This window comes from Arvicola amphibius, chromosome 7 (genome assembly GCF_903992535.2).
Source record: "Arvicola amphibius chromosome 7, mArvAmp1.2, whole genome shotgun sequence".
In the NCBI taxonomy this organism is placed as follows: Eukaryota; Metazoa; Chordata; class Mammalia; order Rodentia; family Cricetidae; genus Arvicola; species Arvicola amphibius.
Window position 1 is genome coordinate 134,602,586 of NC_052053.1, and position 23,616 is coordinate 134,626,201.

General features: G+C 45.6%; 2 protein-coding genes across 2 annotated transcripts in view; one reads left to right on the plus strand and one right to left on the minus strand.

The window, feature by feature from the left end:
* The window catches only part of Tspan13 (tetraspanin 13), a 31,719-nt gene extending 24,862 nt beyond the window's left edge, over nt 1–6,857 (plus strand). The window contains exons 5-6 of the mRNA XM_038337234.2: nt 1,038–1,151; nt 5,844–6,857. Of these exons, the coding sequence (XP_038193162.1) occupies nt 1,038–1,151; nt 5,844–5,918 (189 nt within the window). The 3' untranslated portion in view covers nt 5,919–6,857. The remainder of the gene's footprint in view (nt 1–1,037; nt 1,152–5,843) is intronic.
* Nucleotides 6,858–13,963: 7,106 nt separating this feature from the next.
* Nucleotides 13,964–19,857, minus strand: Agr2 (anterior gradient 2, protein disulphide isomerase family member). The gene is made up of 7 exons (XM_038338216.1): nt 19,728–19,857; nt 19,406–19,469; nt 19,171–19,223; nt 17,929–18,002; nt 16,806–16,869; nt 14,823–14,906; nt 13,964–14,013 (listed from the first exon to the last, which is right to left on the minus strand). The coding sequence occupies exons 1-7, from the start codon at nt 19,855–19,857 to the stop codon at nt 13,964–13,966; spliced, it is 519 nt and encodes a 172-aa protein (XP_038194144.1).
* Nucleotides 19,858–23,616: the final 3,759 nt, after the last annotated feature.

Below are 23,616 nucleotides of genomic sequence, written 5' to 3' on the forward strand. Positions count from 1 at the left end.
CAAGGAACACGTGGGCGCTCTGTTCATGTTCTCCCCTCCCCTGGCTAGGGAGAATGGTCGCATCCACAACGAAGGTGGTTCCTGCCACATTTTAACATGTTCATGTTCATAGCATATTCAAGACAACCCCTTGCAGGTGACTCTAGTTGTCACACTGACTTAACCCCGGACTCTCACGGTGATGAAATGGGGTGACAGTGGAGACTGGAATTCCCGCAAGACTCGGTGTCCTCGCCTTGCTCGGTGGACATCTGTAGGCTCATTGTTCTTGCAGGATTGTCCTGTTTGCTGGTGGCTGTCAGCCGGGGTCTTAGTCACCACTGTGAAGGGGCACCATGACCAAGAGAGCCGTACTAGAGAAAGTGTTTAGTTGGGGGCTTGCTTACAGTTTCAGAGGCTTTTTCCATTATCACCGTGGAGGGGGACAATGTGGCCTACAGGCATGGTGCTGGAAAAGCAGGTGAGAGTGAAATCTGATGTGCGGGTGTGTGTGTGTGTGCGCGCGCGCGCGCGAGCATGTGTGTATGTGTGTACATATATATATATATATATAGAGAGAGAGAGAGAGAGAGAAAGATAACTGGGCTTAGCATGGCTCCAAACCCACCCCTAATGACACACTTCCTCCAACAAGGCCACATCTCCTAATCCCCATATCCTTTCAAACAGTTCCACTCCCTGGTGACCAAGCATTCTGATGTATGAGCCTATGGGGGTCATACTTATTTCAGTCACCACGGCTGGGTATCTGACCACGCATGCGAGTCAGCGTGAGGATCTCTAGGCTGGTGGAATGAAGTCTTACACAGTGCGGTCTAGCCATCTACCCATCCCTTTTATAGCTCCCAGAAGGGGGCGGAGCCTACAGAGCACGTGCAGGCCATCTTGGAAATCTATACACAATTTAAAATCCATTCTCAGACTGGATGTAGCACCCTAGACCGGAAGTTTGTTCCTGTGCAGTGTTAGTTCTTCTGTGTTTTATTTCTTATGCATGCACTATGAAGTAACAGGTCCTGTCTTTTCTTTTGGTGCAGAGCTGTGCTAAAATGGATCACAAGTGCTTACCGTGCGCCCCCATCATCGAAGCGTATGCTGGAGAGGTTTTGAGATTCGTTGGCGGCATTGGCCTCTTCTTCAGCTTCACAGAGGTTTGTCCTCCCCTTTGTCTAGGGAGTTCTTGTTTGTAGTCAGGATACAGCATTGCACTTCAGCATAACATCTAACACTAGAAAGCTCCTTTTCCCTGAGGTCGCTCAGTATGGAGGGAACACCCCCAGCTTGGAATCAGACATCTGGCAAACCTAGCATGGACTTTAAGATGGGTGCCATTCTTACCTGCTTACCCCTGCAAACTGTAAGAAATGAAGAAATTAGGCTGGGTTGGCTCTGGGCTTTCTTCTCTTTCTAGACTTACATGATAAATTATAGTTTAATTTCATCATAAGTAGAATATTTGTATTGCTTAATACATGTTAATATATAATGTTATAATACACACATATGCATATATGCATGTAAAGATTTGTTTTTAAGAATTGCCTCTGTTGCTGGGTGGTGGTGGTACATGCCTATAACCCCAGCACTTGAGAGACAGAGACAGGCAGATCTCTGAGTGAGTTCCAAAACAGCCAGGGCTGCACAGAAAAACCCTGTCTCTGAAAAAAACAAAACAAAACTGGAAGAAATCTGGGAATGGGAGTCGTGAGACGATCTTTCCCAGAGAAGAGCTCACTGGTGGGTTACCCGGTACCACGTGGTCAGCCCAGAGAAGAGCTCACTGGTGGGTTACCCAGTACCACATGATTAGCCCTGAAAACATACATAGAATAACATACATGGACACACACACACACACACACACACACGAATGCATGCAATAACATTTAATGAAAGAAGAGGCCATGAATGTGAAGGAGATCAGGCAGGGAAGACTATACGGGAAGGTTTGGAGAGAAGAAAGGAAGGGAGAAATGTAATTGTACTATAGTCTCAAAAGTAAAAATGTGTAAAAGTTGTGTTACTTTCAACTTAAAATTGCCTCTGAAACTGAAAGGATAAAAGGTGGCAGAAAGTGGTCCCTGTGGTGGGCCCTGCGCCGCTGAGAAATTACACCCGGAAACAGATGTAACGCAAGAGGTTTATTGGGCAAGGGGGAGAGGAGAGGAGAGGGAGCGAAAGGCCATCTCAGAGTGGGGGACTTGAGAGGGGCAGCGGTCCCACAGACAGACAGACAGACGAGAACAGGCAAAAGAGGAGTGAGAGGGGACTGGTGAAGGGTCAACAGTTTTAAGGGGCACGTGCATCACCAACTGACAGTGGAAACGGCTGCATCTGGCAGCAGGTGATGATGTAACTGCAGGTGGTGATGTAACTGCAGGTGGTGATGTAACTGTCAGGTGCTGATGTAACTGCAGGTGGTGATGTAACTGGCAGGTGGTGATGTAACTGGCAGGTGCTGATGTAACTGGCAGGTGGTGATGTAACTGTCAGGTGCTGATGTAACTGGCAGGTGGTGATGTAACTGTCAGGTGCTGATGTAACTGTCAGGTGCTGATGTAACTGGCAGGTGGTGATGTAACTGGCAGGTGGTGATGTAACTGCAGGTGGTGATGTAACTGTCAGGTGCTGATGTAACTGCAGGTGGTGATGTAACTGTCAGGTGCTGATGTAACTGTCAGGTGCTGATGTAACTGGCAGGTGGTGATGTAACTGTCAGGTGATGATGTAACTGCAGGTGGTGATGTAACTGTCAGGTGCTGATGTAACTGGCAGATGATGATGTAACTGTCAGGTGATGATGTAACTGGCAGATGATGATGTAACTGTCAGGTGCTGATGTAACTGGCAGATGATGATGTAACTGTCAGGTGATGATGTAACTGGCAGATGATGATGTAACTGTCAGGCGATGATGTAACTGTCAGGCGATGATGTAACTGCAGCTGGTGATGTAACTGCCACCACCAAGGCCAAGGCAGACTGGTGGGAGTTAACAGAAACCATCCCCCATTTTCCCCTGTTACTACCTTTCTAAAGCCTTTAGATAGCTGCTGTCATTATTTTATATGTTTACATTACATTAATATACTTGTACTAGTTAGTAAACTCGTATATATTCGTAAGCAGAACCAGAATGGTAATTCTGTATTCTGTACTAAATTCTCAATATCTGTGAACATTTTTTTTGATGCTGCTGAGTTGGTAATTTTGCTTTTGAGCCAGGGTCTTGCTATAATAGCCTCTGCTGTCTTAATTGCTTTGTCTTAGCCTCCTGGGTGCTAATCTTAGAGGCGAGAGCTACCATGATGGTTTTAAAATTACTTTTTAACTGAAACAAATTCCATGTGTAGTGTTTCATTTCAGGGAAACAATTATATAACAACCCAAATAAATACACGAAGCTATTTATAAGCAACTTCTACAGGTTTATTTTTAATTATGTACATGAATGTGTATCTATGTGTAGGTACATGCACAGACTGTGGATGCTAGTGGAGGCCAGAAGAGGGCGCCAGATCTCCTGGATCTGGAGGTAGACATGGCTGTGAGCCCGTAGATGTGGGAGCCACTCTCCACTCTTCTGCAAGAGTAGTATGTACTCTCTTAGCTGCCGAGCGATATTTATTATTCTGATAAATCTCTGGGCCCCTTTTGCTTTTCGACAATATGCCAGATCAATTGAGATGTGTGACACAGGAGCAGAAGATGAAGTCATGGGACCAGAAACTGAGCACACCTACCTCCTCCTTGTGTGCCCCTGGGCAGGAGACGTAACCTTGCTGTGTGTCTCCCCCTCCAAGGAGAACAACCACAGACAGTCACCTTCTGGGGTTGTGACCAAAGGAGCCAGTGCATGTAAAACTCGGAGTGCTCTGGGCGGTGCTTGGTACATGAGGGGTAGCTAGTGTTTCGTAGTCATTGATAAAGTATTAATATCCACCACATTACGCCCTATTACACAAAAACAGTGCACCATTATTATTGAAACATGAGATGCCCACAACACACTTCTGTTCTAAACAGATAGCAGAAGACTGCGAATCAAATAATTCTTTTAACAATGTTTGTGAGTATAACTACAGTAGGCTACTTATGAGAGCAACATATATCCTTACATAGTTGCAAAAAGTATGTTTTTTTATGGCTAGAATTTAGCTATAAATGGGATCGCTTAATCTGTCGATCATTTACTTTTCTTTTTTTAAAAATTACATTTATTTAGTGTGTGTGTGTGTGTGTGTGTGTGTGTGTGTGGTGTTGGCCACATGCACATGCCACAGTGGGTGTGTCAGGATCACAAGTACAGTCCTCTGGAATTGGTTCTCTCCTTCCACCATATTGTTCCTGAAGACTGAACTCAGGTTACCAGGCTTTGTCTCCACCTCCAAACCACTCCTCCCCTCCTCTTTAAAGAAATGTACTCTTAAATGTACTTATTTCTTTCTTTTTGGTTTTTTGAGATAGGGCTTCTCTGTGTAGCCCTGCTGCCCTGGAATTCAGTCTATAGACCAGGCTGGCGGCTGGCATTAAAGGTGTGCGCGTTCACCGCTGCCCGGTTTACTTTTACTTAATCGCCTGGGTGTGGGTGCAGTTATGCCGTGATGCATATGTAGAGGGCAGAGAACTTTTGGGAGTCTCTTCTATCTTCATGTGGGCCTTGGGGAATCAAATAATCGAGGGACTCAGGTCATGAGGCCCTGTAGCGAGCGCCTTTGCCTGCTTTGCCATCTTGTCAGCCCGACCACTTGAATTCCTTTACTATGTAGATATTTGCACCATTGACTCCTATGTGTGGATTATCGTATTCATGTATGCTGCTCTCCCCCAGGGAAGCATTTCCAGGTATAAAATGTAACGTAGTATGGGAAGAGTGAAGAGATCTCGATAAACTGGATTTGGTGGTGCACACCTTTAATCCTAGAAGAGATCTCGATAAGCTGGGTTTGGTGGTGCACACCTTTAATCCTAGCACTCAGAAAACAGAGGCAGTTGGAGCGCTCTGAGTTCCTGGCTAACCTAGCCCACATAATGAGAGCCTGTCCAAAGAAAAAACAAAACAAAACAAAACAAAACAAAAACAAACAAAAAACCAAAACACAAACCAAAACCAAAGCAAAGAAACAAATGAAATACTCTATTGGTTGGTAAACTGTTTTTTTTCTGAGAAGAATCTACCAACTATTGATTTAATAACTGACTCTAGGTATTCTTATTATTAAACATATTTGACAGACTGGAGAGCCGGCTCAGGGGTTAGTAATGCTTGCTACTTAGCGCAGTTATCTTGGAGATGAAAAACCAGGGTCACAACCAGAGTCAGGTGACTCGCAGTGACGGTCATCAAGCTCCAGGGAGCTCTAGTCTGGACTCTTGGGGGCACACATGCACACACACACAGAATTAAAGACGATAAAATAAATGTAAAACAGCAGGCAGAGGTCACATTTGGCGATTTATCAAAATGGAAAAGTCAAGCTTGCTCTTCCAGCTTCAAATCCAGCCGCCAGCGTGGAAGGTGCAGTAACTCTGTCCTCTTGTCTAATCTCCCACATCGGCTCCCTCTTATCAGGGCCACAGTGACTGCACCCTTGAGCCTACCTGGAAGATCCCTCCTAGCATAAAGAATGACACCGTCAAAGGCCCCTTTACCTCAGAAAGTGTTTTGGGCAGCACACAGTCCACCACAGGTCTCGTATTTCAGTGTGATTAGGGCCTGTCCTTTAATTTGTCTGAAGTCTCTCCTCTGAGCAAAAAGCAAGCAAAAGTGATTTGGAAGTTTCAGTTATTCTGTTGATTAACTCAATCTATACAACACTTACTTTTTCTTCTCTTAATTCCAGATCCTGGGTGTTTGGCTGACCTACAGGTACAGGAACCAGAAAGACCCTCGCGCCAACCCGAGCGCTTTCCTTTGAGGAGAAAACAAGGAAAAGTTTTCCCATGTTGATCTTGCTCACTTTCTCTAATCTTAAATTAAGCTATTTGTTCATCTGACAGAGAAAACAGTATCTGAAAACTACATTATCAACAGTGGAATTAAATATTTTCACTCTTAACATTTCTCTAAACGTGTTTTGTTGGCATTGCTGAAAAAGCAGTTGAAATCCATGGTGTTCCCGACCCTCAGTGGTCCCTGTAATCTGCTGTTCTTGGTGTCTGGCACTGTCCACTGTGGCCTTTCCTGCTGTAAAACTTGTGTATGGCACCCCTGGGGAAGTGGTCCTGCACCCCGACATCTCGGTCTCCCCTGGATAATTTCAGGGAGCGCCGTGCTGTGCAGGTCACTCCCACCGAAGGCAGTTGAAGCTGATGAAGCCAGCGAGGCAGAGAGTCTGTTGCGTTTAGTTCCCTGTACCTTTTGTCTTTCCAGGAAAGCTACGCTGTAGAGACAAGTGTTAGCATAGAAGGGATCGTTTAGTTCTCGTACTCCATCCTGATTACATCTGTGTAGTCTAGAAGTAGCTGTGTCTTTAGGAAACTGAAGTTTAGTTTTGGACTTTTATACTCAAGGACAAAGGAGGTGATGCCGTTGGTAAATGTTCTGGTGTATGACAGCCAGCCTTGGAAATGGGATGAGCTTGAGGAAGACAGTGTATATTTGCATAATCTGACATCCTATTGTTTTAAATAATTTGAAGTTCAAAACACTGTATTTGTAAGCAACTTGCAATTGCTACGTTGGCCATTGTAACAAAAAGATATTTGATTATCTTAAATAACCGTGTCTTGATATTTCTTGGTATTGTGACAGCGAGTTGTCAAATGTAAACATATTTAAATGTGCTACCTCCCCTAAGTTGAGAGAGAAATGGTGTTTGTGGCTTGTATGTTACATTAAAAATTAAAAGCTGGAACCCTTTCTTGGTGTTTGGGTTTTGAATCAAAAGAAGGTCCTGGGAGCACTGACAACCAAGGTAAAGTCAGTGTCCTCTGTCTGCTCTCTGATGGCTTCTACCGTACCCCAAAATAGTGTTTAACCAAGGCAAGTCAGTGTTCTCTGTCAGCTCTCTCTGATGGCTTCTACTGTACCCCAAAATAGTCTTTGATTGAGCCTTGGGAGCCCCCAGCAACGATGTCTGTTGACAGCTATCCTCAAATTCTTTCTTAGGTTTAAAAAAGAATATTGTGCGCGCGTGCGCGCGCGTGTGTGTGTGTGTGTGTGTGTGTGTGTGTGTGTGTGTGTGTGTTCCTGTTTATGTGTGTGTATGTGTGTTTAGGTCAGAGGACAGTTGGTAAGAACTGGTTCTCTCCTACCTAAGGGTCTAGGGATCACACTTGGTCATCACTCTGGGTGGCAAGCACTGTTACTACTGAGCAACCTCCTGGTCCCTGAATGCTTTACTGAACTGTTTAATTGATTAATATTATCTGCATGATAAGAAAGGTGTTTGTACTTATTTGAAACCAACAAGCAGCCTCCTCCAACAGAAGTCACTGGTATTTATATGGGAAGAGCACACACATATTATGTCCCATTAGTGACAGTTAATCCCTGTCTTGGTTTGAAGTAGCATGTGATACATTGTTGGTGATTTTTTCTTTCTTTTCTTTTCTTTTCTTTTCTTTTCTTTTCTTTTCTTTTCTTTTCTTTTCTCCTCTCTCTCTCTCTCTCTCTCTCTCTCTCTCTCTCTCTCTCTCTCTCTCTCTCTCTCTCTCTCTTTCTTTCTTTCTTTCTCCCCCCCCCCCCGGATAAGTTTCAGACCAAGAAGGCTCTCAAGGGCTGATCCACAGATTAATGAGCTTTGGAGCATTTTGTCGCTCTGCCTCTTCTGTGATTCTCTGGTTCCAGCAAGTCCTGTACAGAAGTAGACCGCACTGTCTCTAGGGTGTCATGCTGAGTACTGTGGCCGCCTGGGCCGAGCTGCTTATGCCATAAAATGGGGGATGTGATCATGAAATGAGCATGTTGAATTGTTTTCATTTTCAATCATCCTGTATTGTTTTACATTTACTCAGCTGCAGTTCAAAATATCTGACAAAGTTCTGGAACCCTAGAATACTTGTCTTGGTGTAAACGGTTGCAGATGGATCTGTTCCCCGCACCCATATTAGTGGCTCATGGTAGTTTGTAACTCCAGTAGCTTCAGGGGGGATCTGATGCCTTGAACCCTTTACGCACCTGCATACATGCACATACCACAACACACACACAGCACACAAAATGAGAAAAATAAATTGTATTTATTAAATCAGGGTCTGGCCCTGGTGAGTATTTCTGATTATTATGGATTTTGTCTTTTGAGACAGGGTCTTGCTACATATCTCAGACAGTTTTTGAATTGTCTGTGTAGCCCAGGCTAGCCTCAGACCTAAGGTGATTCTCCTAACGTATGTGCTACCACACCCCGGGTGAATCTTTAGGGTTTTGAAATTGCTAGATTATGTAAGTGAACAGTTAGTAATAAATGACTAGCCAGTCCGGATGTGCATTTTCAAGAGTTGGAACATTCTCTGTCAAGTGAATCTGACTTTTTCTTTTCTTGGAATCTGAAGGCGGTGGTTATCCACCCCCTTCTACGACGCTGCTGGGATCCCTGTTTGTTTCTGATCGAAGACATGCATCTGCCATCTCATGGTGTCTCAGCATCTACTGGGAAGCCTTCTGAACAGATTCATTCCTTCCCAGACCATGAGTGGCTGAGCTGTGGGCTTGCAGAGCCCAGGCTCCCGATTGCAGGAGGGGTGCTCCCTGTGCACCTGCAGCCACAGAAAGTGTGCTGTCCAAAGAGCAGCGCAGATAAAGTCACAGAAAACAACTGTGCAGCAAACCTTCCGTTCCCTTCCCTCCCAACCTTTTATCTCCTTGCAGAGGAGCTCACTGCGTATGTAGTTCTCTGACTTCCCTGTGTACACGTTCCCTTCAGAGGAATGGTTTATTGCCCTGTGTACATGTCCCCTTCAGAGGAATATCTGACTTCCCTGTGTACATGTCCCCTTCAGAGGAATGCTGACTTCCCTGTGTACATGTTCCCCTTAGAGGAATGGCTGACTTCCCTGTGTACATGTTCCCCTTAGAGAAATGGCTGACTTCCCTGTGTACATGTTCCCCTTAGAGGAGTGTCTGACTTCCCTGTGTACATGTTCCCCTTAAGGAATGTCTGACTTCCCTGTGTACATGTTCCCCTTAGAGGACTGTCTGACTTCCCTGTGTACATGTTCCCCTTAGAAGAATGTCTGACTTCCCTGTGTACATGTCCCCTTAGAAGAATGTCTGACTTCCCTGTGTGCACGTCCCCTTAGAGGAATGACTGATTGCCCTGTGTACACGTCCCCTTAGAGGAATGTCTGACTTCCCTGTGTACACGTTTGCTTCAGAGGAATGTCTGACTTCCCTGTGTACACGTCCCCTTAGAGGAATGACTGATTGCCCTGTGTACACGTTCCCTTCAGAAGAATGTTCCTTAGATCATTTTTTAATCAACCTTGGTGTGAAAGGTGAAATTTTAGCTCAGGAAATTACTGCTAGTGCAGAGGGGAAAGGGTTCACTGTAATCTCTCCCATCTGAGCTCACCATGGGTGATGTTCATCTCTGAAACTCTGTGCTCTGGGGACCGCATAGTGTTTGCCGTGAAAACCAGTTCTGCATGCTCGACCTTGAAAATACAGCACCGGAGGGAACCTTCCAGAGAGGGAGAAGAAGCCAGGCATTCAGTTCTCGGTTTCTGTGAGCCAAGCCCTCCTTCAGTATCCCTAAATATTTGTTTAACTCTACTTCGGTTAATTCATCACTTTGTAAATACATTAAATATGTGAAGCCATTTGACTTTTTAACTGAGAAAATGCTGAGACTGGAGCACATTAAACACATTGGAGCTGTATAGACTTGACTGCTTATGTAGGGATGGTTTTATTGGGGGTGACATCAACATTAAAGAGCAACTTTACGAGGCTTCTGGCTAGTGAGGGGGTTTATGCAGGCAATGTTTGAGGGAAAGAGATGGGAGAGGACGAGGCTAGTGCTATTTTCATTTTCCTTTTAACTTTTGAAGTTAGTTTTTAATTATGTGTATATGTGTGTGTGGGTTATGTGCATGTCAGTACAGAGCCCATGAAAGCCAGGAGAGTGTGTTGGATCCCCTGGGTCTGGAGTCACAGACAGTTCTGAAATGCCTATTGTGGGTGCTGGAAACTGAACTTGGATCCTCTTGAAGAGCAGCAAGTGCTCTTGACCACCATGGCATTTCTCCAGCCCCATGCTGCAGTTTTTCTTGAATGTCCTGTCATGCCTGGGCACAGTAGTTCTTGAGACGGTTGGAAAGGGGAAAGTCAGATTGCCCGGCTTTGAATCCAGCTGCTGTCACCACTTTCCTTAGGAACAACTATCATGGAAATTCATTCTCGAATGAGTCCCTGAGGGAGCTGCCACAGGTAAAGTATGTGACACAGGATGGACTTTGCCTTCTGTGGAGAGCAAAACTGCCTGCCTTTGCTTGCTTTCAGTATCTCATTCTTTTCGAAGACATGAGGTCATAACTTGGCAAGGGACCATCTACTAAGCTGACGCAATCACAGCTTCTTAAACTGAATGAGGAGAGTTCTGGTCTTGCTCAGAACTTTTTCTGCCTTTCCTGCTCCGTCTCCAGCTCTCAGAAGTGATGATGAAAAGACCCCAGCAGCTACAGAAAATGACTGCGAGGGGAAAACAAAAACAAACGCAAAACCCAAATCAAAGCAGATTAGATGATCGTTGAGTGGGACTGGTTCTGCAGCAGGTGATGGTGGCTTATCCCAGTGTGTTCCCTGGCTGATCTATGCTAGCAACATTTTTTTAAGCCAGAACTTTCTATATAGTCCTGGCTACCTTGCAACTCACTATATAGACCAGGCTGACCTCCTGTTTGCAAAGATTTGCTTGCTTCTTCCTATGGGCTGGATTAAAGGTTTACCCTCAGTCAGTTAAAGCCAGTTTTCTTTCTGCCTCTCTGGAAAAATAAAGATAACACACACATATATAAATTCATCATTTTAATCATTATAAACATACAGTTACATGGTATTAATTAATTTGTGTTTCACAACTCTATCTGGTTTATTTACTTTTTAAAATTTATTAATATTTTCTATATGAGTACTCTGTATATATACCTGCAAGCCAGAAGACATCAGATCCTATTACAGATGGCTGTAAGCCACCATGTGGTTGCTGCTAACTGAACACTGGTCCTCTGGAAGAGCAGCCAGTGCTCTTAACCACTGAGCCATCTCTCCAGCGCCTTATTTACTTTCTTATTTCTGTGAAGAGATGCCGTGGCCAAGGTGGCATATAAAAGAAAGCATTTATTTAGGGCTTTGCTTACAGTTTCAGAGGGTGGTTCCATGTCCGTCATGGTGGAGGGCAAGGCGCCAGACAGGCACGGTGCAGTAACTCAGAACTCACATCCTCCCCACAAGCCTGAGACAGAGCCTGGGCTTCTGAAACCTCCAAGCCCACCCGCAGTGACGCTCCTCCTCCCACAAGGCCACACCGCCTAATGTTAGAGACAGAACATTCACACTAGCCTATGAGGCCAGTCTCGTTTGACTTGCAAACTGGAATGCCAAGTCCACTAGGCAGTAAAAACACCCCTTTGTTCCCTCTTCCCCGGCCTTTAATGATCAGATTTGCTCTTCTGCAGAGTAACGCAGGCCAGGATTTCTGTCCTCCTCACCCAGCAGCACCCCATGGCACCTCTGAGCTGCAGCTTGTCTCCCCCTCTGTCCACTAACGGACGCGTGGGTTGCTGGGAATAGCGCTGAGCATGGGCACACGCACGTGCCCTGCTTTCAGTTTTGATTCCACACAGACATGCGTTGCCAGCTTCACTTCGCGCTTACGGTTTGAGGTACCACTGGCCTGCTTTTCGTGCCGTTTTATGTTCCCATGGTTACTGAGATTTTTCTTCAGCCTTTACATAAAACTCTGTGCACTCAGCTCCAGTCTTGTGATTATCTGTCAGATACTCTAGGTCCATTTTGACCTTAACTTTAAGCACAAATAGAAGAATATGAATGTTGGGAGTTGGATTTGGTGGGAAGAGTGGCCTTGCTCGTGTTCCCATGAGCGAGTTCTACAACACATGCCCTCGGAGTGGCATCCCCAGCTCTTTTAGGTTTTGGCTGCACAGATTTCATATTTCCTATAGTTACAAATGTAAGTCAGGAACTCTTCAGTTCTTTTTATATGATCTCTTCCAGTTTTCCATGCTCATTATTTTTAAAAGAATTTTAAAGATTTATTTATTTCATCTTTTGTGTGTGTTTTGCCTGTATGTATGTATGTATGTATGTATGTATGTATGTATGATGATGATGTATGTATGGGCACCATGAGAATTTTCAGTGCCCAGAGAGACACAAAGAGTGTGTGAGATCTTGGAACTGGAGTCATAGACACCTGTGAGTCATCTTATGGTACTGGGAACCGAACCTGGGTCTTCTGCAATAGCAGTAAGTCCTCTTAACCTCTGAGCCACCTCTCTAGACTCAAACATTTCGTTATTTGTTTGTTGTGTGTGCGTGTGTGTGCACGCACGCACTTGCATGCCATGGCTCACATGTGGAGGTCAGGGCACAACTTGCAGGAGCTGTTTTATCCTTCCCCCATGTGGATCCCAGGGACTGAAGTTAGACCCTTAGTGGCAGGTGCTGTCACCTGCTGAGCCATTTTGCCTGCCCCTCTGGAGCTTCCTAAATGCAACAATTTCCCTGTTTCAGCACATGTATGCCTCCTGCTTGTAAGAGGTGGGAGAGCACTCTGGGAGAAATCAACAAGGCCAATCATCTGGTCAGAAAAGGAACTCTGCAGTGATGTTACCCACCCTGAGCACATCAGGGGCCAGGGCGGTGACAGGCAGGAATTCCCCAGGACTACGTGAGATTCAGTGTGGCTAGCCAGGTAAGAGGGACGCCAGACAAAGCCGCCTCACTGCCTAAGGCTGCACCTCCTCCCTTCTCCAGACAGTAGTGACCTCTGACCTCAACCGCACCCGCTGACTCTCACTGCCCTTTGCTTCCTCCCCAGCACAGGCAGACGAGCTGCGGCAATCAGTCTGAGCCCTCTCAAGACCTGCTTTCTGGCTCCTCCAGATCGCGCCTGTTCAAGGGCACTTCTCGGCTTCTCCAAGGTGGTCTCATTGTGCGGGCTAAGAACAGGCCCACTAGTGACTATTCTAGTGGGAGAGGCCCCTGGAGACAGCATCTGATGTGCTGGAGGCTTTCTCTGAGATCACCGAGTGGAGGAAAAACCTGCCTATAATTGAGTTACTAAGTGTGTCGTAGGGGTTTCTAGCTAGTCTGGGAATGGCTGCTTCTACATGAGATTCCATTTTGTGGGGGACTGTGAGGGGTGCCTTCCTGTGTTATCTTTAACAGGAAAACACGTGCTGTGTATGCTTCCACGGGTGAGCTCGTGTCTCATCAAGAGTACCGTATAATGTGTCAGGATGGCGGCAGCAGTCTTGATGGCTTCTGTCTTAGTTGTCTGAGTTAGCTTTCTCTTGTTCCTTTATGAGCATTTTGTGTGTGTTCAATGTTCCTGTTTAGTGAGTAAAACCGAAACCAAGTAACCTTTCCTTTCTTTCCCTTTTTGCCACCCTCCCACCCTCCCTCCCACCTTCCCTCCCTTCCTTCCTTTTTTCATTTGAAAAAAAATAGTTTGAATTTTGAGACAACACCTGTCTCTGCAGTTCAAGCTTGCCTCTAGGTCAGTACAGTGGTCCTACCTCTAAGGGGAGCTTAGCCACGGGCTGCTGTGCCAGGCTGGTCCAAATGGCTTTACTATGAAAAACTAAAACAACTCTCCGGTTGGAGTACTCACAAGACTTTATTTTTTAGAAAACCACGCTTCACTGTAGTAGATAAGAATATCTTCCCATGTATGGGTGTTTAAAAAATACACCTGTCGTAACATTCAACTGTGATGTCGTCAGCTCTTCACAGTGCTTCTGCCTTCCCGTCGCTGGGCGCCCTGCACAGCTGGCTCTACAATTCTGTCTTCAGCAGCTTGAGTGCTTTCTTCATGTTGTCCAGCACTGAGGGATGGAAAATCAGGACAATCAAGTGACTATTAAAAAGGGTATTGTGGTTCAAATGAGCGTGGCCCCCATGGGCTCAACTATTTGAATGCTTGGTCCCCAGTTGGTGAAACTGTTTGGGAAGGACTAGGAGGCGTGGCCTTGTTGGAGGCCTGCCACTTGTTGCAGGCTTTGAGTTTCAAAAGCCCATGAAGCATGTGGGTGATGACTGGGGTTCAGATAGGAAAGTTCTAGGAGCCCCTGCCAGAGACTAGGACTGATCCTAAGACAAAATTCATTTTTCCCCCCAGAGGAACTAGTCAGGTGTCACAGTTCTTGAATTGTCGGCCTCATCTGCCATAAATCAGCCTCTTTCCCTCTCCCTCATCTCTCCCGGCCCCTCACTAGTGACAGCCGACACTGTGAATAAGCCACTCTCCGGATCATTTGCCCATGATCTCAGTTTCACCACCGCAACACGGACTAAATAATTCCCCTTTTCATTATTTGGGGGGATGGGATCGAAGAAACCCTCTGTGACTTCTCCCGTCAGGTCTGTGACAGAGCGGTTCATGTGCGGTTGTGAAGGGAGAAAAGTTTAACAGGCAGACCGCATGCTGCTACGTTCTCCTGGAGGAGCCGGTACCGCGACTGAATGATTTATCCTTCATCGAGATGTTTACAAAGTGAGTGGAGTGGGGAATATGGTTTGCCGAAGGGCAAAAAGTTTGGGTCATACTGATTCTCTCGCACCCCTGGGCAGAGGTCTAGCCCACCTCAGTCGGGGCCTCTCCCTGGCACTACAGCAATAGGGATCTCGGACTTACACAGAGCAGTGTCAGAAGGTTCGTAAGCGTAGAGACGGTTTGAGTATCTTCCAGTGATGTCTGCCCTCACTGTCAGGGATGGGTCTGCGGAGATAAAGAACAAAGATGGAACACGTTTTTGCTTCCAGGGAGCCTATATTGTGTGCTCATGCCCTGCAGTGTGGCGCCCCGCTCGTCCATTTTGCTACCCTCCCCGGGAGTTTTCACCCTAGCACTATAGAACACTGCAGGGAACATTCAACAGCTGCACGGTGCCGTTTATGGAAAAGGTGTCCGGCCCTGCCTTCCTCGGTGCCCCGAAAATAAGGAGAGTGCTTGTTTTTGTGGGTTTTCTTGGTGAAAACGTCGTATTCTGTATTATAGAACTACCGTGAGAATTTTAAAGGGTTTCGTTGCTTGGTAATTGGATACTTCTAATGCTGGTATCTGGGTACGCTTATCCTCCATGGACGCATTTGAAAGAGAGGGCTGCAATAAAGCCTGCGATTTGCTCAGGAGGGGGTGGTGGTGATGGGTGATGGGGACATAAAAGGTTAGCCTGGATCAGATTGATTCTCTTTTTATTTGTTTATCTTCATTAATTTTTTGTTTGCTTGTTTGTTTTGGACAGTGTCTCCACTCTGTAGCCCAGGCTAGCAAGAAATCCACTACGTACACCAGGTTGGCACCAAATCATTACAATTTTCCTGACTCAGCCTCCCGAGTGCTGGAATTTTGGGTCTGTGTCACCATGCACAGTTTATACAATGAAACCCAAGGCTTGTGCATCCTGGATAGGCACCTGCCTACTGCGCTGCATCCCCAGTCCTTTTCCTTCTTTAGACAAAAATAATGAAAGTCCCTAAGTACGGCAGGATCAGATAACCACATCGCGCCTTACACTTTTATTTTCTTTTAATATTTGGGGTTAATCAGCTGCATTTTAAAAATAGAGGTATGAATTTTTTCTTTTTTTATTTATTTTATTTTATTTCTTTTTTTTTTGTTTTTTTGTTTGTTTGTTTGTTTTTCGAGACAGGGTTTCTCTGCAGCTTTAGAGCCTGTCCTGGAGCTAGCTCTTGTAGACCAGGCTGGTCTCGAACTCACAGAGATCCGCCTGCCTCTGCCTCCCGAGTGCTGGGATTAAAGGCATGTGCCACCACCGCCCAGCTGAATTTTTTCTTTTATCTCTCTTTAAATATTCCCCCAGGTTTAAATCCATCTACCACACTGAGCATGGTGGTGCATGCCAGTAATCCCAGCACTTGGTACCTGGAGGTAGGAGGATCAGAGACTCAAGGTTATTCTTGGCCATGTAGAGAGTTTGAGGCTAGCCTGGACTACATGAAACCATCTCAAAAAACAAAAGACAACGAGGAAACCCCCAAACAATTTCAGTCATTCTGTCGCTCTTTTATGTAAGTTGAAACTATGTAACTAATGAGAAAAGACACTTTAAAGGTGTGGTTCATCCAATCCAGAAGAACGGAAAGGGAGTGTGGACAGGCAGAGGCAGTAGGTTTTAAAAAGGGTGGCTGGGGGGGTGGGGCTTGGCTTGATGGTAAAGCATTTGCCAGGTGTGCACACGGCCATGAGTTGGATGCCTAAGACTGAGTAAAGAGGGGTAACCGAATGAATATCCTGGGGAGATGGCATGTGAGAACCAGCTGGGTGTTTGCAGTCTGTCTCATCCTGTAGACGTCCTGTAGAATGCTGGACCAGGACCAACAGATAATGAATTTCCAGAATCAGAGATTTACTTGTCTGGAGGAAAGAAGTAATTTGTGGAGATAGTAGTTCATTGACACTTTCTGGCGAACGTGTAGTATTGCGAGACTTAGCGCTATCCTGCCAAGAATGGCATGCTCCTTGGTGACCTTGCTTCTAGTGGAGCGACAGGTGAGGTTGGGGACATGGATGGGGAGGTCTGATGTGGGGGAGAGAGGATGTGGTTGTAGTTGCGCGATCTTCAGTGTGTCTTATGTCACTGGGACCCCCACTTACCCACAAACAGAATTCTGGGGACATACTGGCCATCGGGAGAGAGGTGCTTGTCTGTCGTTTCATACTGTGGTCAAAAAACAAAACAAAACACAGCTGCTTGTTTATTCTTTAGGTATTTTCGAACTTGCCAATGCAAAAATGTGTTTGTTAGATTTTCCTGGAGCTAGAAAGGGCACTGTGAGCAGGGAAACCGTTATTAAGAGAGGGTTGGGAGAGGGGGCATCTGGAAAAGGGCTGTAGAATAGGCAAACAGAAGGAGGGCTTTAGGGATGAGCCAAGGGGCTCACGAGGGTGGGGGCACAAACACAAACTGCATATGAAAATGTCACAGTGGAATCCATGACTTTTTAAACTAATTTAAAAAACTAATCAGGAAAGAGAATATGACTCTTGGTGCACCATGGCCTGAGGCACTGCCAGGGAGTCTCTTCTCCAAAGATTCCACAACAAGCTAGAAGAAGCATCACAGAGTACAAAGAGCTGTATGTGTGTGATACAGGACCGGAGGCAGGCAGCTAACAGATGTGCTGCTCAGAGAACACAGCAAGCCTAGGGGAAGACTCGGGGGAGCTGTGACTGGATGGGTAGGAGGCCGTTGTTACAGAGGAGGAATGTGGCTAAGGCAGGAGGGCTGGTGAGGAGGAAATGAGACAGGAGGCATGGAGCTGACACCCGGGACATGTGGGTAGATCTGGGCAACCAGAGCTGTCTCCCATGGAGAGAAAGAAGTGACAGGAACCAGTGAGCCAGGACTGGAGAAGATGGGCAGAACAGAAAAACCAGTTACTAAAAGCCAGCACAGAAATCTGGACCACTGAGTATATTTTTCAGATAAGATTATTAACTACCACATTAAAATGTAAGTGTGCCATGCTAAGAAACAGGCTGCGGACATGGCTCAGTGGTAGAGCATTCCTCAGCATGTGCCAGGTGCTGGCCTCAATTCCAGAAAAGCAAAGGTTTCAAAAACAGATTATTAACGAAGTAGAGGATTCTAGGTTTCTCATCTGGGAGATAGGTACTTGGAAGAGATGCTCGTTAATGCAGCAAGACTGAGATGCACAGGAAAAAGTGAATCAGACATGGAACCCAGAGATGCAGGTGGTGGTGAGGGGACACTTACAACCAGGTTGAGGAGAACAAACTGGTCCGCCAATTTCTGGATTTCCTTACTTTCAGCAAACACTTTCTTTAAAGCTGTAATATAAGAAGAAGAAGAAGAAAAGGGTCCTTGAGCATTTATCTCGTTTTTGGTGAGAGCCCTTACTTTCTGTTGTCTTTTAATGTGGACAATGTTTTTTAATACAATACCGACGTTGCCCCTCCAGCAAATGATGTGTGGTGTTACTGAATAACTACATTGTAGCAGGCAGGATTTTATATACTAGGGAAAATACCTTGAGTGGAAAAGCACACGCAACTTCCAGAGTTCAGATGCTTATGTGGGAATCACAGCATAAACTGGTGCGTACCATATATGTAATTTTCATGTATGGATACATACATAGGGGAAACATAAAGTGAAGCAAAGGCTTGAAGAGCCGCTTGTTTTTCGTGGCAGATCTCTTCTAGGAGGCGTTAGATACTGAGGTCACAGAGGTTTACTTGGGGCCCAGGGTGCCCAGACTATCTGCCAGCAGAGGGCGCTGTAAGAGCAATCGCCTTGGTGAATAGGGATGAACTGCATTAGTGTGGGAATGAGTGATCCTGACAGGACAGGAAAACCATGCCCTGACCAGATGGGGTCCAGCCTTGAAGGCCACAGCCAGGAACCCAGCTTTAATTTTGCTTGTGATGAGAAGCCACTGGGCCCCAGGAGGGAAGCGTCTGATTTGTGTTGAACAGCTTCAGGCTGGCTTCTGTGTAGAAGGCAGACTGGTGTGATCAGCTGTAGTCTTGTGGACAAGGTGTGGTGCGGGCTTAGACTACGGCGGTAGCATGGAGGCAAGGCTGGAATTGGGCAAGAAGGGCTACCTAATACCCAGAGACTGGTGGACAGTGAGCCAAGGAGCCCCCGGCTAGACTCATTAGGTGAAGACTGTGATGAGCTCCTTACATCAAACATGTGGAGCCTGTACAACCAGGCAGGCTGCATGTGTGTGAAGCTGTCTGGTGTTTGTTGATGTATGGGATGGAAAAAGATGGAAGAAGTTGAGCATGGACCCCAGCATTTCTTACTCAGAATATGCACCAGTAGTTAGTTCAAAACATGGAAGCGTCCACATTTCTCTTTAAATATTCTTTCTTGTTTTAAAGTATTTAAAATCGTCTCCCTTGGCTAGGCTCTAGGAATGTGCAACAATGAACCATCCGAACCCTGACCTGACATAAAAGCCTCTAGAGAAAATGTAGAAGATCAGATTACCTTGACTGTGTGGGCATTCGTCCAGGTGGTGAATTATCATCAAGGGTCTGTTGCTGCGAGAGAGAGAGAGAGAGAGAGAGAGAGAGAGAGAGAGAGAGAGAGAGAGAGAGAGAGAGAGAGAGAGAGAGAGAGAAGGAGATGGGATGTTTAATAGCGTGCCATGAACATCTGATAGGCATCACTAGATGGCGCTCACGAGAGGCTCGAGGGCGCTCCGCGCAACGGGCAGCCTTACCTAGTCTTGGATTTGTATAGGGCTTCTTCATAAGTCTGAGTCCAGATGAGTTGATCGCCCCAACCTAGAATAAGAGAAGTTGGTATCATTAAATCCATTACAAATCTTCTGAAAGTAATGATAAAGACCTGGATAAAATGTCCTTAGTACTAAAGAACAAAAATCTCCGGAGCAAGGAGACCAGATTATTAACTATGCTAAATCTAGAAAGAAAAAAAAAACCAACCCCCACTTATCTTCAGTGTACACATTTATTACCAGGAGTCAGAGAGTCTTTAGGACTTAAATTGCAGGTGGGAGGCAACAAAAATTAGACTTGTACCTCTGGAGAGGGTCTGGGGCAGTTTGGGCTTAGAGTCCTTTTTGGCTCCAGCTTTCACGGTGGTGTCTTTGGCCAGAGTATAGGAGAGGGCCACAAGAAGCAGGAATGCTGACACTGACATTTTCTCCATGGCAAATCTACACGGGAAAGAAACAGAAAGGAATTGGAATCTGCATAGTGTTTCACGGCGGTGGACAGCACTGGGAACCAGGTTACATCGAGATAAGACTTGAGACCAGAGTGGAAAGCAGGAGCTTCCCGGGGAAACTTACCGTGGTGTCCACCCATTTATTGTCTATCTGCCACCAGTTTCCACTTTCCGGATCAGTGGGTGTACAATATTTGTTGTATCTTATCTTATAATAGAATGATATATAGATTTTAAGAAAATATATAACTAGGTAGATGTATATACTTTGCAGCTGAGGAAATACACGTTTAAAGTCATACTAAAAAAGCATATTGTTGGTAGGTAATTTGGTGGTACCTCTGCTTCCCCCTTCCCTGATTTCTCACTGTGTAGATGAAGACTCTGAAGTTCTTCTTTCTCAGAGAGCTGAGAAGATTTCGGGGATGAGCTCAGAGTGGAAGTGCCGGCTCCCATCTCCCCTCCCTGAAACAGGCACCCGACGCATAGACGTCTTTGCCCTTCTGAGGAAATGGGCACACTGTCCTTGAGGACTGGATATGAATGACACAGTCACATTCTTACTTCGTTTAGAGCATGCTAGCTTTGCTGCTTCTCAGAAGACTCACCCCCATTCCCTACTGGGGATCTGCACAAATGGTATTTGTTATGACCAAACTAAGACTCATACAATGAACATTCTCTGCCCTTGTCTGGGCCTATGTGGCAGGGGAGGGCATACACGCCAGTGCACGGATGTGCTCTGTGATGTGCACGACACGGAGAATAAAACCCAGGGTTTCTTAAATTCCCCTTTCTCTCCTTCTGCTATTTGACAGTTAACTACTAGGAAAAGCTGCAGCAGATGATCACAAATAGGGCTCTAAATGACCAGACACATTTCATGAGAGGAGGGAGGAAGGCCACGTAGGATGTTTTTCACTCCAAGTACCTACAGGCTACACCACGGGCTGCAGCAGCAGACTTCAGTTCTAGAAAAGCCTGATGCTAAATAAAGTTTCCCCAGAAAGCAATGCAGAGGTACAGAGCCCCCTGCTAGTATCTGGATAGTTCTTGATGAAGTCCAATAGACACAACAAAGGAAGCAGGGTAGACGGTCACGGTTTAACTGCTAAGAGGGAAGATCCTTATCATTCGTGAACTTGAACAGAAACTCTTGCTAGACACCTGATGATTAAAAAGATGTCCCTGTTACCAACCCAAGTGATGCCTTAAAAACTGGCCAATGGTTATCTGAGCCATAGTGTACAGACACACAGCAGCTCAGAAAAGATACGAGCTAAAGCAGGGATACCAGGTCATCAATTTCTACATTCCTCAGGATGCAGGAGTGCTAATAACAATTTTTGTCTCCCGCAATTCTGCAATAGCAACTCAAGCATACTAGAAGCTAGCGGTGCCCAGCAGTTCTCTTAGTATTGTGTCTTCTGTTCAATATTTAAAAATGGATGAGGTGCCTCATGTGAGGATTATTGCATTTCTGGAATACAAGCTGATTCAGAAGTACAGATAAACTTCTTTGACGTTATCAACAAATATTGAATATATATTGTTTGTATAAGCATTTGCATATATTGAAAATATAAAGCAAGTCGGTGGCCAAGTGCTGCATTTAATCCACTGCCAGTTCTTGCTGTGCAAATGTCTCGCAGGACTCCCTGCAGTAGCCGTGCGGATCACGGGCTGGTGCTAGTGATGTCACGTGTGTTTTATGACAGGATGCTTCAAGGAGGGCTAACATAACTGCTGTACAAACATCCCACTCTGAGACGGCTTTCTGGGATCCACTCTACTGAGTTCTCATGATGAAAACGGTCTGTTCTGCAAAGATTCTACTCTACAAACATTTGCATAAGCCCCTCAAAGCGCACAGAGCCCGATGCTTGAAGTCTTTGCAAGGTTTCGATAATTCGCGGCCCTCCCCACCCTGGACCACTGCTTCCCTGGAACTGGTGTCTTTCACCCTCCCTCTGTCCCCATCTTGTGTCAGTGAATGTCCTTGCTGGAGGTTCCCGGGACTCTGTCTCTGTTACTTCAGAAAGTGCCCAGCTCTCCCCTCTGACCGCCTTAAAAACCGCAGAAGCATAAAGAAAAAAATGTTTTCTGCTTTGTAATAATATATTCCCAGAGGAGAATCTGAGCTGAGTCTTCAGAGTGGAGGAGCCTGTGGCCTTTGTGTTACCTAGTGGGAGAGGAGTAGGAACTGGCACGGGATGTCCTGCACCCTAACACAGGTTTGAAAACTCTTCAGTTCACCCACGCACCCATGCACCCACCCACAAACCTCCAGTTTCCTGATGGGCAAGGCACCACCCTGAGCCTAGGCAGGAACACGATACTCCACTACTTTGGCCAAAGAAAGGCCTCAGCAAGCCTCTGTGGCTTGGGTGATACTCCTTCCAGGGCCTGCTTCCTGCCCTGGGAACCTTGCTTGGATCCTGTCGGTTGACTGCCTGCATCTGTGCACAGCAATCAGAGGCCATAGCTTACTCTAGCGGGTGCGCTGCCAAAGCCATTGTCAGTTATCTTACCTGGGCTCCCCACCCTCCTGCGATGTGTGAGCTGCCCGGGTTGCCGTCCAAGCTTCGGAGTGTGCCAGCAGAGCCCTGAGCCTCTATTTATGGGCAGAGCACACCCCAATCCCACCCACTAATCCTGTTTCCACAAGCTGCTAACTCAGAAGCAAACATTCCTTCTCCTAAGCAATTGTCTTTTCTGGTAAAAAGTTCCTTGTTTAAAAAGTATTCATAGCACAAGCTTTTTTCTTTCTCTTTTTTGCTTTCTTTTTCTTTTTTTTTTTGTAAGCGTACTGTTAGTGAACGTATTATTTTCAGTAGTTTTGGAGAAGCTGGGCAGTGTGCCAAGTCCAGGTAAGCGCTAAATGAAGACATCTGATTTGTCTGAAGGTTGATTTGTCTGTATGTGATTGGATGGAAGTTGGGGTTTATAGATATTCATTTCCTCTCTCTTGGGCAGAAGGCATTTATTGAGCTTAAAAATGATGATTCACAATTCCAACCCTGCTTACAGTCAAAGAGCTGGCTGTACTCGGTTACCACGCAGATTGTTTTCCACAGTGTGCCTGCCTCTTTCAAAGAATGTTTTAACTACAGGTAAAAGAAACACAAATCATCTACCCATGGACTAGTTCAGATTTTAAGAGGTTATTGAAGAGAAAAAGATAGGTTAACACTGTGCGCTAATAATTGGCCTCCTGATGTGTGTGTGTGTGTGTGTGTGTGTGTGTGTGTGTGCAACAAGTTTCCTCCACGGAGTTTAAAGATACTCCAGAGATATTTTTTATTTAGTGGAAAACTTTTCTGTTAGGAAGACAAACAGGAAGCCACTTACCTCGTTTTTCATACAAATGTCCAGAATTCATCCCCTCTTCGAGTATCTAATTACTGAGAAATTAAAAACTGGAATTCAAGTTTTCTCTTGGAAAAATTCAGCTTTGCTCACAAATCCGTATGCAATTCTTAAAAAACAAATTCAGAACAGAGAAATCTTCAACGGGAAAGAGCCCGAGGGATAAACTGTCTACAGAGTAACAGTTGAAATGAATTAACTTTCCCATGCCTAAAAATATTTCAGCAGAGGCTTGGACTCTGTGGGCTAGCAACTCTCAAAATAATTGTCTTTGCCGTTGATTTTTACAAAAGTCTACATAGATCATTTTTTAAAGTTAGATTTTAAAAAAAAATGATTTGCGCTAAAGCCTTGAGACTGGAATTGCTCTCA

Excerpts from the sequence above, each read along its gene's own strand:
- Agr2 (XM_038338216.1), bottom strand. The coding sequence starts at position 19,857 with ATGGAGAAAATGTCAGTGTCAGCATTCCTGCTTCTTGTGGCCCTCTCC. Across the intron at positions 19,224-19,405 it reads CTATACAAATCCAAGACTAG|CAACAGACCCTTGATGATAA; the intron begins GTAAGGCTGCCC and ends TCTCTCTCGCAG. Across the intron at positions 14,907-16,805 it reads CCCCAGAATTCTGTTTGTGG|ACCCATCCCTGACAGTGAGG; the intron begins GTAAGTGGGGGT and ends TTATCTCCGCAG.